Source organism: Pseudonaja textilis, chromosome 2 (assembly GCF_049901715.1).
Source record: "Pseudonaja textilis isolate UNSWEBS1 chromosome 2, rPseTex1.2, whole genome shotgun sequence".
In the NCBI taxonomy this organism is placed as follows: domain Eukaryota; kingdom Metazoa; phylum Chordata; class Lepidosauria; order Squamata; family Elapidae; genus Pseudonaja; species Pseudonaja textilis.
The window spans coordinates 151,810,313-151,824,302 of record NC_141991.1 but is presented as its reverse complement, the minus strand read 5'-3'; the positions used below and the strand labels follow the sequence as shown (position 1 = coordinate 151,824,302).

Sequence of the window (13,990 nt, the reverse complement as noted above, 5' to 3'; positions counted from 1 at the left end):
GTGCCATTGGGAGAAACATTACAAAGTTAAACAGATTCTGGATTCCAGACGATACACGGGAAAACTCCAATACCTAGTCTAGGTACTCAATGTCAGAATCCAATGGATAAAAGCACAGAACATGAGAGTAGATAAATCAGTACAGAAATTTCACAAGAAATATCCCCAGAAGCCAAGGAACACCTGAAATATCTAATGTGTGCTTATTTTCGAGGTGCTGACTTTCTAGGGGGTCTGACTGTCAACTTCAAAATGTGCCCTGCTGTTGCTGTCTTTTCATTTCTCTGTTTGCCACAGACTATTGGGGGGGAAGGTTTGGAATGTTAGCCCAAACAAATCATCCCATGGAAACCAAGGTAATCTTAAAAGACGTTTGGCAATAGCTTGAAGGAGTGGCCATAGAGACCAAAACAATTAATTGGACAATGTGACCTGGTCAAAGGTGGGAAGGAAAGAATTCATTCTTTAATTAGCCCCAAACTGGGAACTAGCTAGAGTTGGGTTTGCTTCATGCGTGCCGAAATGATGTACTCAATGAAGTTATGCTTAAAGAGATCTGATTGTCTTGACTTGCTGGCTTGGTTGGGCTCGTCAGTTGGAACCTTGACAGAGGGTTCAAAATCACCAAATTCCACTGTGTATTGAGTCTCCTTTCTCCAGGGTGCTTCTCATCTGTTCAAGGATATAATTCTTTTTCCTACTGGGTATTCCAATGCTGATCAAGTATTCAATAAAAATAATGACCCCCATTTTACTGCTGATAGGCTTTCACAGCTAGCATTAATCAAGGAGTGATGAACTTTCAGGCTGAATGGCTGTGATCTAGTTTTCTGCTGACCTGATGTTTCACCAGCAGCTGTGGCTGGCCTCTTCAGGAGCATAGTGAGCTCATCATTCTTTGGTCCTTGATTTGTCTGTGAACACACTATTGTGCTTCTTTAAGAATCTCTCCAGACTTGCCTTTCCACTCTGATCTGGTTCTATTTGGATTTTAGGGTGATCCTTGCCTGGGCTAAGGAAAAAAATGTGCAAGACGACAAGCTAATTTCATTTAGCCAGCTTCTCTCTCAAAATGATAAGAAATATCTGGAGCTGCCTCCACATTGCCTTGATCCTTCACCAAGAGCAACAATGGTTACTAAGACATGATGGGGAGCTGGAATGCAGTATCTGGAAGGTCCGTCCATTTTAGCACCTGTAAGTTCAGAAAACAGGAAGCAAAAGTTTGGCAAGTTTTAAATTCAGTTCACCAATGGCTTATACATCTTTGAGGAACGTGGCAAGAACAGCCACACAAAATAATCTCTAAAAGTAGAACTATCTAAACTAACATAAAGGAGCTCTTCCTACTCCTCCATCCCAGAATGGAGGGGCCCCACAAAATTCTGACCCACCTAAGCTATTTTGTCTGCTGACAATTCCATATAAAAAGGTTCTTCAAAAAGATGATATTTTAGGAGTGGTGGTAGTGGTGAAGAAATGACACACACCTAGTTATGAGTGCTCTCACAGAGCCATGTCAATTTCAGCTATAGAAAAAAAATCTCCATCAATTTTCACATTTAATATTTTTTAACTTAGACCTAAGGATTGAATGGCATTTTAAAGACAAAAGCCATGTTTTTTTAATAGTATAATAAAAATACGCCGATGGCATTAAATTTTAGAAATTTCTTATTTGCAAACAAGATTATGAATATAGCATACTATAGAGGATGGCCACAGACAACCAGAATAATAAAGTAACTTACAGCTGGAATCCAAGTCTACCCAGTATAGGAATCTGTGCTTTACAAAACACCAATATTTCAAGAAAACAGGGATAAATGCCAACTCTGGATTGTCTTCAAATGCAATAGCCCTGAGTGTTAAAAGGGAAAATAGTTCCTGAAACAGAACCATGCTTAGGTCAATATATGACAATGTTCAACCAACTATTTCAAGGAAATTGAATTAATGCATATCAGCCAATAATTTTCTTTCACTGTTGTCAATAGATATAAAACATTCACTTGAACTAACCTGCAACTATACATTGGAAGTAGTCTCTCCATAGTTAAATGATATGCAACTAGACCTTTCATACTGCACTCCTCCTTCACATCAAGTATCAGGTGGCTAAAATGTAGAAGGTGCTGCCAGTGGATAGCAAAGTACTGATACTTTAATTGGATAAAGTCACTCTTGACTATTACTTCCGCTGTTGTTTTCCCCTTGAAAAACAGGTCAGTTTAGCACCCTAATCTTGTTATAAGATGTTTTAATTTATGCTGTCCGAACACCCTGAGCACACTTGCATATCATACTTAAAAGTTTTTGTCAGTCATCATCTGGTCTTAAAAAATCTACTCCGTATCATCCTAACCAGAAGAATGGGCCCTTGTGCTGTGGGTAGCACATACCATGTTTTCAGCTGTGACTATGTAAGATACGCCCTCAACTGGTTTAGTTATTTGGAGGAACAATAATTAAAGTGACTCATGATCAGGGTCAGGCAGCCTTATGGTCTGGGTGGCTCTTTAGTTTGTGGAACTTGACACTGTCCAGCTTCTCAAAACGTTTGTCACAGTACTCGCAAGTAAAGTTGTATTGGACTTCTGAAGTATGCTTCTTCATATGCCAGTTGAGAGAAGACCTCTGACGGCATTGATAGCCACAAATCTCACACCTGTGGAGAGAAAGAGTCGTCATTCCTTTATACTCCAATCTAGAAACCAGGAAAGCACCCACAGCCCCAATCACTACCAATAAACTATTCAGCATCTACTACCATAATCAAGCGGAGTATGTATTTCAATTTATCTACTTTTCCTATCAAGTACTGAAAGTAGCTTTTCTTAGTACAATTGTAATTAATAATTGCATAATTACAAAACTTTTTTTAAAAAAATGGTTAGATATGATCAGCCAGATTGAGTGCTGGCCAACTTGCACAAAGAAGGCAAAGCAAGCAGGCTCCAAAGACCTCGCCCTGTTGCTCTCATCTTGGAGGGTGGCTCAGCCCAGTCTTTCTTGTCATGCCCCAGGTCACTCACTGGAGAGGGGTCTCTCCAGTATGTGTTCGACGATGAACTTCCAGATGGTTCTTCCGCTTGAAGGATTTTCCACAAGTTTCACAGGTAAATTCACGGACTCCTGGGAAGATACAGGAATAAAAAAAATGAACAGCAAAACCCATCAATAGCTAACATAGGGACATTCTCTGTTCCCAAAGAAAATAGATTAGATCTAGAGACATCTCCTGAAATAACTTGCTTGAATGAGCAGCACTGCCATTAATTTAATCGAATTAAACCTTAAGACACCATACACCACTTAAAGGAATATAATATTGCTTTAAACTTAGATAAAAATAATAAAAAGAGAGTTCCAATCCCATTGGTCCATAAATTCAATATTCAAAGAAAACTAGATTTAATAAGCTTTTTATTAAAAGTTTCATAGAGCATAAAAATTAACACAAATTAATAGAGCAAAAGCACAATAGAAAGGAGAAAAAAGTAAAAGAGCAAATAGAAAGAATAATCGGTTACTATGATTTATTTATTTAAAACATTTATGTAACTGCCCACCTTATACCAAATTCTGAGTGGCTCCCAATCAAGGTTTAAAACAACATCAGTAATAAAGATTATATGTGGCCCTGTGACAGAGAGGCTTTTAAAGATGTTAATCAGCACCCTGAATTGCACCCAGGGCAAACCTAGGAACACCCTTCGCCGAGTGCAACACCTCATTCTGGAATTGTTGTTGCTTCCAGGTGGCCTTCAAAACTTACAATCCACACCGCAGTAATCCAGTGACCAGGGCATGAATGACCAAAGGACCTCCCAGTCCAGGAAAGGCCACAATCAGCACACCAGATGAATTTGTACAAAGGCCATGGCTGCCACCTGCTCCTCAAGCTGGAGCCACAAGTCTAGGAGGACCCCCAAATTTGGCACCAGCTCCAGGACTGCCAACCCATCCCGAATCAAAGATGAAATTAACACAATACTATGATTATTAAAAAAACTCCACTCTTTTCTATTATCCAGGTTATTTTTCTAATTGCAAAACCACTATCAAAAATGCATTTTGTTTTGTGCAAAAAATCTATAGAGGATTTCCAGTCAACCATAAGTGTAGTTTTTTTTTCTCAAATCAGAGAAATTAATTTAACCATCTCAGAAAATTTTATAATCTTTACCAACTATTCCTTCACTGTGAGTAGAGCTAGCCTTTCCATTTTTTGAGCACATAGTCTTACTACAGTTGTCCTCTATAGAAATAATGTTTCATGACTTTTTACCGACTTGTACCCAAAAGAAAAGTCAGAATAGTTTGGTTCTACACAACTTCTAGGAATCAATAAAAATACAAAGGGAACAGAACAACGGATGGTAATGAAATTCCCTTTTCTACACTGGATTGAGAGAATCTTGAAAACTGTTTTGTTTTGTGGGAAATGAGTCCAAATGGCTCTGAGTGTTTAAGGTTGCAGACCCCTGGGGCTACGCAGCGTGCATAGCACAGGTGATTACCTGTCTAAGCAGCAGATGGAGGCAGAGATGTGAGGGGAAGGCACGCAATCCAGACATGCCACATAGGCAAACTGAGAGGCAGTGGACCAGAGTGGGTGGCCGGCTGCAGGAGGCTCATCTCTACATCTCTCAGCTTGCCAGCAGCCCATAAAGAGCATAGAGGCCACCTGCCTTTCCCCCACCCCATGCCTCTGCCTCCTCCTGCTATGCAAAGACAAGCTTCCTGAGGCCGCCCGTCTGCTCTGACCCAATGACTCTTGGTTTCCCACAGCCCGTCCAGATCGCCTGCCTTCCCCCAACCTCTGCCTTCAACTGCCATGCGAAGACAACCTCCCATGGCCAGCCGTCTGCTCTGGCCCACCGACACTCATCTTTCCCACAGCCCGTCTGAACTGCCAGTTCAGTGGACCAGAGTGGGTGGCCGGCTGCAGGAGGCTCATCTCTACATCTCTCAGCTTGCCAGCAGCCCATAAAGAGCATAGAGGCCACCTGCCTTTCCCCCACCCCATGCCTCTGCCTCCTCCTGCTATGCAAAGACAAGCTTCCTGAGGCCGCCCGTCTGCTCTGACCCAATGACTCTTGGTTTCCCACAGCCCATCCAGATCGCCTGCCTTCCCCCAACCTCTGCCTTCAACTGCCATGCGAAGACAACCTCCCATGGCCAGCCGTCTGCTCTGGCCCACCGACACTCATCTTTCCCACAGCCCGTCTGAACTGCCTGCCTCCCCACCCCTGCCTGCTGCTTGTACAAGTAATCAACTCACCTGCACTGCACAGGCTATGTCAGCCCCCGCACCCTCACAGCCTCCAGTGCTGACCACGCCCATTCCCTACCCCCATGCTAATGACAATCTTCACTAGGGCTTATTTTGGGAATAGAACTTATATTAGGCACATGCTTAAAAATCAGGCTGAGTCTTATTTTTGGGAAAACATGGAGCCTCCGAGGTGATGAAAACATATCATAAATAGAAAAACTTAGAGGTGACAATATACCTGAATGGATTATCATGTGCCTTCGGAGATGATTAGACAGGTAAAACTTTTTACCACAACCTGGGTGTGAGCACACTTTTGTTTTTCCTTTCCGATGAACAAGATTAACATGATTCTGAGGATAGAAAGAAATGAGATCAATATTGTTCCTCTAGAGCAACGGCTCCCAACCTTTTGGGTACCAGGAACTAGTTCTGTAGAGAGAGGTTTTTCCGCAGACTGGAAGGGGTATGGTTTCACATCCTGCCTGCATCCCACAGACAGGGCTTCGCTTGTTTTCACGGACCAGTTTCTGGCATGCTGTGGCCCGGTGGCAGTCCACGTACTAGGGGTTCGGAACCCTTGCTTTATTGTACAAACCAGAAAATTATACTTCTTCACAAGCACACAAATCTATAGTAATTGGAGTACGTTACTACCTGTCCTTCAACATATTTGACTTTAAAAGACAAACATGGACAAAATTATATATAATATGCCTTGGTTGCATGAAAAGTTATCTTAGGGTTTAATTAGACCATTTAGATCCTGGAGTCTAACCCAATGTTTCATGCAGGAATCCAAATTAAAGAATCCCTAGCAGAGGGCTGTCTAAATTCTGCTTGAACATACCAAAGGTTATTAGATCCACTACAAAAAAAGTAGCTCTATTAATTCTGATATTTTGCCTGACTCCCCAGCATAGAATATAATTTAGTGTCAAATTAAGACCAATAGTTCTTTTACTCTACCACCATAATTTTAATCAATCTATCAGGTCAAAGGAACTATACCTGGAAGCTACTAAGTGCTACATAGACTTGGGTGCATCCTTCATAAGGACAGTGGAACATCTCCAACATGCCATCTGCATCTATGACATGACCTCTTTTGCTCCGCCGCCTCCTAAGAGGAGAAGAAAAATTATTCAAAGGAAAACTGCTACATTATCCATAAATCTACTTCAATGTCACAAAACTATTCTATTGTATTGTGCTCTATGAAAAAAACCCCAAAGACTAAAAAAAAAGCTTCACCATTGCATCACAATAAACAGAAATTATAGAGAATCTTAAGAATACCAGTTTAAGGGCTGCAGAGAAGACTGGGAAAAAAACCCTGAGACACTCATTTCTGAAAGTCTAAGATACTTCCAGAAACTAGCACTAAATTCTGCCAAATGTTTTGTTAACCACTTAACAGTTACTGAACTTTGATCCAACAAAAATTAATTACATTTCTCTGGTTTAGATTATCACAAATACCATGCTGGACCAAGCTGAGACCCAATTATTCCAGTATTTTTTCTTACAGAGCAGCCGGGGGGAGGCGCTCAACAGAAAATCTAGATTTGCAGAACCACGCTGATTCATCTTCAGCAATATTTGCTCCTCCACAAGCCTATCTACTTTTGCATAGATTACTATTACTACAATATGTCTGCCATAAACATTAATCTGAATGGTTGTATAATTTTCTGTATTTCCCCTTGGTCCCTTTTACAGGTGCAACTGATCAGGGGTAATGATGTTTACCACTTGGTAGCAATTGTGGAAAAATAACCAGAATCTTCAAAAGTTGGACAAATTACTCTATAAAACACATAATAAACATTTCCTATTTTTCCAAGGAGTAGCATCCAATTGCTTCCCTAAATATAGAAATCTAGATGGCCGCATCTCTTTCTGCTGTTCACTCACTTTTCAGGCTCCTTTGGAATCTCATAAATAATGGATGACATGTTGTTTCCTTCCATCTCCTCCTCAGGTTCAGGCTTTGGTTCCTGCTCTCTGCTCTCAGGGGCTGGTTTTGAGTCACAGGATGTTTCTATTTCTGTTGGAGGAGGATGCCCTTCTTTTTTGAGTTTAAAGAATGCCTTTTTTTCTGTCATCAATCAGAAAGCAAAATTGTAATTCTAAATGCTGACATTCTCTATCTCAAGTTATAAAAGGATATTTGCGAAAAATCAATCACTTTTGAAATGTATTCTTTCCTAAAATATTGTGCAAGTGATTCGAGGAGAAATGGCAAACTAAATAAGCAGCTTATTGAAGATAAACCAGAAAGCCTCCATGGAAAGAAACAGAAGGCAATGTCGAACATACATCACTCCAAAAAGAAGTTTGCATCATTTCTTTACATGACTTTCACATAAAGCCAGATTTGCACATAAAACTAACAAGTGCTATCAAAAAATGAAAAACCCATAAATATTGAGATTAAAAATATGCACACACTCAAAATATACATTTTCATGTCCCAAATATAAAGATATCAAATAATCTACTTTATTTTAAAATTAACATTATCCTTGCAACAATATTAAATAGAGGCAAACCCTCCAATTCTTGATTTTCTCTATTACGGACTTTATAAGCAATTGCTGATATTACTTGTAGTTCAACTGATATGGCATGACACACAAAAAGAATCACAAAATGTGCTATTGCAAGATGAGTGAAAAAGTATAGAACAGATCTGTGTCTTAGTCCCTCAGAGGAACGCAACTTCTTCACAGATGTTGCATGTAAATTTGCATGCAACAATTTGTAGACTGGGATTCCTCCTACCCCTTCTGAATTTTAAAGCAGAGTTGGAGGCTCCTGCATTCCTTCCTCTATGGCAGAGTTCTCCAACTTTTCTGGGTTGGTGGGGGGGGGGGGGGAAGAGATTTTGTGGGAGAGGCAAGTGCATGCTTGCATGCAATGTTTTTGCAAGTGGGACCATGAGAGCCCATGATGAGGTTTGTGCAAGTTGGCCGCGACATCTGCGACGAGGCTCGCCTAAGTGGAACTTAGCATGCCTGCAGAGGTGCACACATTGGCCGGCCACTCACAAGGCCCACTGGCATTTAGCCTACGGTGCAGTAGTAGGCCATGGCCCACAGGTTGGGGACCCCTGCTCTATAGCAAAAATGCTGCTCTTATACTTACAACAGTGAATTAAACCTACACATTTTAAAGCTAGATACCTGGTCATTTGAGAATAGGCAGCCAAGGTGGATGGTAGAAACTACCTTTTTTGGTTTTGATGTATTCCATATTTTCCGTGCTACTTTGCTCTCCATTCTCAGGCTCTTCTTGAGTATAAGGTGCTACATCCTCAATCATAGCACAAGGCAGCTCTTCTCCTGTGCTGGTGACATTCAGCTGGATTCCCTCTGCTGTGAGAGAATCATAACCAGGTCCAGTAATGATGATCACCTGTGAACCTTGCATCATATCTTGCACAGGGCAGCTAGCTACTACTTCTCCAAGTGTCTCTTGTGAAACGTTTTCAAACAGTGTTCCGTGACCTGAACCCATCTGCATGGGCACTGGCATGCATACCACAGCTTCCATTGTCTCTGGTCCATTGAGGGATGTATTGTGGCACATGCTAGCACTCTGTTCTTCTCGTAAGTTCTCAAATGGAATATGAATGCCATCTTGTGTGATGAGGCCACTGGTATTTTCTCCTTCTGTATTTGCTGAGGGCTGTCGAACCTGGGGTTTGTCTTTCTGATTCTCGAGCTGTTCCTCTGTCTCAGAGCTAGAGTTCTCTTCTGAAGACTCAGAGCTTCCAGCTTCAGTGCCATTGGCAACTACAAATTTCAATAAGGATCAGAAAATTAGTAGATAATTTCTTAGGAACACAGACAAACCTTACAGCCAGATACTTAACCTCCTTACCATTCCTAGCTTTATCCAGGTTTCTACACTATTCAAAATAGATAAATTAGGATATCTAAACACCTGCTGAATGACTGCTCTATTTGCTTCCATTTAAAAAGGCCTCCTCTTCACAATCATTTAAGAATTTTAGATCACTTAATAAGGCCAAAAGTGCATATTGTTGCCTTCTGTCTTCCACCATTACTCTGTGCAGAGAATAAGCATATCCAAAACTGATTTTACTGAGAAGAGATTAGGAGTTATTTATTGTTCTCTCTCCATTGTACTTCCTCAACCTCTATATAAATGAATATAAACAACAGTATTTTCTGAATGGTATTCTGCAGTCTGTAGTACGTAGTATCAGACAGACACATCAACTAGCCAAGAATACTTGTTGGAAAAACAGCATGCTATATAATCAGTGATTGTAAATATCAAGTCTGGAAAATTAATTATTTTCTGGTTGGCACTAGGAAATGTTCTAATGTGCTAGGAAATGTTCTAATGTGGCATTTAAAAATCATTCAAATCTTTTTAAAAATAACTTATTATTTGTCACAAACTATCAGAAATGACAGTTCTGGGGAAAATTATGAAAAAAACACTGGTTAAAATGGTGCAATATTACATAATTTTAATATAAATATTTAAAGATATCTTACCTTACAATATTCAATCTGAAAGGAAAATAACTGAAAACTAACATATGCTAATAAACTTTAGGAATTCTGGACTATCCATGATGTTATTTATTTCAGAAATGAATTTCTTTTAATTAATGTTCTGTTGGGACATCTCCAACTGCCCTAAAGTAAATGTGTTCACACATTTCCAAAGTTATCCCATCTTGTCTGATTTCCAAGCTCAGCTGCATTAAAGCATAATTCAGAAAACAGCTAGCTATATGATTTGCGAAAGCTACATAGAAATATTTGCTACATATTAACTGCAAAAAAAAAAAAGTCAGGTTGGAGTTTTAACATCCACTCTTACCACTGTCACATTCATTTTCAGAATCACTGAGTGGTTTAAGTGGGGAGTGTAAGTCCTGGAAATAGCGGTGCCCTGCTTCACATTGCCACACAGCTGTGGTGTACATCCCAAAGTTGGGATCCAGCTCAGAGAGATGAGGCTCATAAGGGCAGCGATTCTTGTGATCTTCATACCAGATGACGGTGTTCTTCAGGCAGTTCACATTTCGCCTTCTTCCTTGGGACATGGTAAGGATGGGAAGCAAAAAACAAAACAAAGCAAAAAAAAAGTATTTGAGAAACTTGGAACAGATGGTATGCTCTCTCTGAAAGCTAATGATGAAATCCATCTGTCTTTATATATTATGTAATTTTATGTTATTTCTATATTTAGGAAAACAACTAACCAAATGAATTTCAATTTTCAGTCAAATAGAATGTAAAAAAAGAAAACAGACCCATTTTAGGACAGCAAAACTGTAAATATGGTACACCTCAATGTATTATCATTGTTCATAATGTTCTTTATAATTAATGACAATAAAGGGTAGCATTTTGCATTTCATCAGAAGGCATACATACATGAAGTTACAGTCCATACTTTCCTTTGCAACTTCAGCACTTTGGAATAATACAAAGTCATAGAATGCCTTAGCATCACAATACCAACTACATATTTCTGATCACTACACTATGCTGAATATTTACAGCACTTGACTACTTCCTAAGATAGTTTGTACATTATTCTTTATGAGAGAGAAGTACTGTGCAGGCTGCAGGTTTTGTAAGAATAGTGTTGATATTTAGGTTCAACACTATGTATTTCTTCTCCTTTTAGAAAATGCAGTCCTTTATCCATTCTGTCTAATTTTGCACATAAGTTAAGTCTTACAAACAATTGCTTTAGCTTAGGCAATAAACTGACCTAATTGGCTATGTTCAGCCCTGAAAATTATACAGGGACCAGTATCTATCTCTCCCACATCTAGTTAACTCACAAGATTTGGAAATGTCTTACAACAGAAATCAAAACATTTGTAAATGAATAAAGAAAAATGCTGGTTCTAGTGATTATAACAATTTAATTCAATGGGATTAAAGGCAGCAGGCTGGCACATGTGCATGCAGCTTAACTCACAAGATCAGTGGAACAGCATGAACAAGTTGAGCTGTGTGTACATGTGTGAGCACCCCGCCCTGCTGCTCACACAGACTGAGCTGTGAGTGTGTGCATGCGTGCCCTCCCTGCTCACACGGCCAAGTTCCCCTTCTCATGCCAGGCCACCAAGCGCCAACAGTTGGGAATTGGTCCTTTAATGCTCATGTCAATACAAAGAGAACATTTTTAAAAAAAACCAAATAGCTAACTTAAATATGTACTTAACATTTAAATTGTGTCAATATAAGAGCTATAAATGATTTTAATCTCTATTGATACTTTAAAAAACAAAGCAATGTAATTTCAGGAAGTCAATAATGATATATTATGAGAATATGAAGATTTTTTTAGTATATACATTTTGGCATTTTTAGTGTTAAAAATAATTGAACCACTTATATGAAATTAAACTGTAATGAATGTTGAACAGTTTCAGTGTTATTTATTGTGGTCAAATGTAGCATAATCAATAAACAAAGTTATAAGTTATAATATGCCCTTTGATGTCTTGATTCTTTTTGATAGGAGTAAAGGTGATTATAGTCAAGAAAAAAATTAACTGATTTTTAGCTGCAAATATTAAACAAACAAAACATAGAGAACATTAGATGCAACAAAACCAATAAACCAGATTGGGCTATAGATGGGAGAATTTTAAACTAATAGGAGACAAGTGAAAATTAGAAGACGTTGGAATTCGGCAGCTACAATAAATTTGCACAAATATTTCTGAAATCATTACATAGATAAGTGAAGATTCTTATACCAGGGATTTATGCTAATAATTATATATGTTCAATCAAATTTTCTGAGATTTACTTTGTAAAGACGTACTGAAAATTTATGTATCACTGTAAATTCATTCCAGACTTTCTTCTTGATTTCTTTATACTTTGTAGCATTCAGCTTTTTAATGTTTTTTTAAATTTAAAAACTGATAGCAATTGATTGTCTGCATTTTAGAGTAGAATAAAATCTGACATATGAATGCATAGATTACACTTACTTTTCTTTTGCTGTGGTTCATAAGGGATCTGCTCCCATGGTTTTCTGCAAGTAAAGATGGTACCATATCATGGTATGCATGTAGATTTCCAGAATGCTAGGACTTGTTTGCCAAAGGAAAGTCTCAGCCAAAGGAGGTACTAAAAGCCTTTGAAAAACTTCTTCTAATATAATATTTCAATAAGACTGTCATTCACAGAAAGTAATGATAAGAAATAAGGAAATTGTGCTTATGAAGACACCTAGTTTATATCCTAATAATCAGCACTCTCTTTTCTAACAGCCTCTACAACTCAAACAACTCAAAACAGAATTCAAAGGTGCTCTTAGTTTGTCAGTTAGAGAAAATACAGCCAATGAGCAAACAAAGAGTCTATCTATAACAGTAATCCACTATTACTTGGTCTGGTATAATTTCCAAGTCATCTTGCATAGTAACATGGATTAGTCTCCAAATTTCAGTTTTCAGACCTATATATATTATCAGAGAATACATGCATGCATTACAAACTAAACTAAGCATATGACTAAACATTTTTAGGAAATGTTTTAAAAGATTTGATAAATAATTACTGGCAGCACAAATATAGTGAGGATGAATAGTTATGGAGGATGCAATATTCAAACGTGACAGTCAAATTATATTACTACATTTGAAAACAGCCATATAAGTACCTCCCTGATGATAATGGGGGGAAAAATAGAATGGTTCTAGTCTAGTCTGCCAGGCCTGTTTCCAACTACCCATTTCTAAATGACAAGATGACATAAGATGCCTATTTGTAGAATTAACCATCTCATCCTCCTTTTGTCAAATGCCTTGAAATCCAGAGTGATATTTTCCCGAATTCGAAGGTACCCAGGGAGCGGAGGACTAACTGGAAATCGCGCCTACGCTGATCTCCAAAACGCCGGGCAGTTTTGCTGCTGGCAAAACCGCCCCCTCCCATCCCCACGCGCAGAAAAAGGCCTCGTGTCTGTCTGTCTCTCTCTCTCTCTCTCTCTCCGTGTTCGTGTTTTTGGAGAACCCTTCATACCTTTGGCCTGCTCGCAATTGGCCCTCGGGAGGCCTCCGGGGCGCATGCGGCTGAATTCTTCCCCCCTTACCCCCTCCCCACCTTCGCATTAACCGTCTAGCCATCTCCTCCCTCTCAGCCCCTGCTGCCGACTCTCACCCGCGGCGCCCGGCCCGCTGTTCTCGTTCCAGTTCCAGTAAATAAGCCGCCAGCTTGGCGTCACTCCAGCCACTTTGCTGCCTCAGGTCCACCCACGAGCCGTGAGACTCGCCCAGGTAGACTCGCCGCTCGTCGTATTTCTTGCGGGATTCGAGGCGTCGTCGTACCCGGTCAGACTCGGTGAGGCGCGGCCTACCCCGGGCTTTCCGCCCACCACGAACCTTCCGCCCACCCGGCGCAGTCTCGGCATCCACATCCCCAGCAGCGACCTCTTCTTCCTCCTCTTCCCCTTCTTCCTCGGGCTCCCCACCATCCTCCTCACCTGGGGCTGGGCCGCGCTCCGAACCATTCATCCCTGCTTCATAACCAGGGAACCCGCCTCTCGCGAAACCTGGTCGTTCGTTAGGAGCGCGCCCTAGTGACGTCACGGGGCGACCGAGCCCAAGGGGGAAGGGAATTTTGGCCCTAAAGTCTCTTCCGGGTCGCAGGTAATCGAATCCAGATTCTGGAATGTGTATTTTGGCAG

General features: G+C 40.1%; 1 protein-coding gene across 4 annotated transcripts; it reads right to left on the bottom strand.

Moving 5' to 3' along the window:
• Nucleotides 1-445: 445 nt before the first annotated feature.
• ZNF653 (zinc finger protein 653) lies at nt 446-13,896 on the bottom strand. Of its 4 annotated transcripts, none has more exons than XR_015742024.1 (10): nt 13,465-13,888; nt 12,291-12,334; nt 10,148-10,363; nt 8,515-9,081; nt 7,199-7,382; nt 6,293-6,404; nt 5,520-5,634; nt 3,036-3,135; nt 1,752-2,668; nt 446-1,195 (listed from the first exon to the last, which is right to left on the bottom strand). XR_015742024.1 is itself a non-coding variant. In XM_026716730.2 (9 exons), the coding sequence occupies exons 1-9, from the start codon at nt 13,815-13,817 to the stop codon at nt 2,491-2,493; spliced, it is 1,869 nt and encodes a 622-aa protein (XP_026572515.1). In that variant the 5' UTR covers nt 13,818-13,888; the 3' UTR covers nt 1,637-2,490. The 4 variants fall into 4 exon arrangements, 1 of the variants encoding a protein (XP_026572515.1); XR_015742023.1 differs by having other exon boundaries at nt 2,023-2,668; XM_026716730.2 differs by lacking the exon at nt 446-1,195 and having other exon boundaries at nt 1,637-2,668.
• Nucleotides 13,897-13,990: the final 94 nt, after the last annotated feature.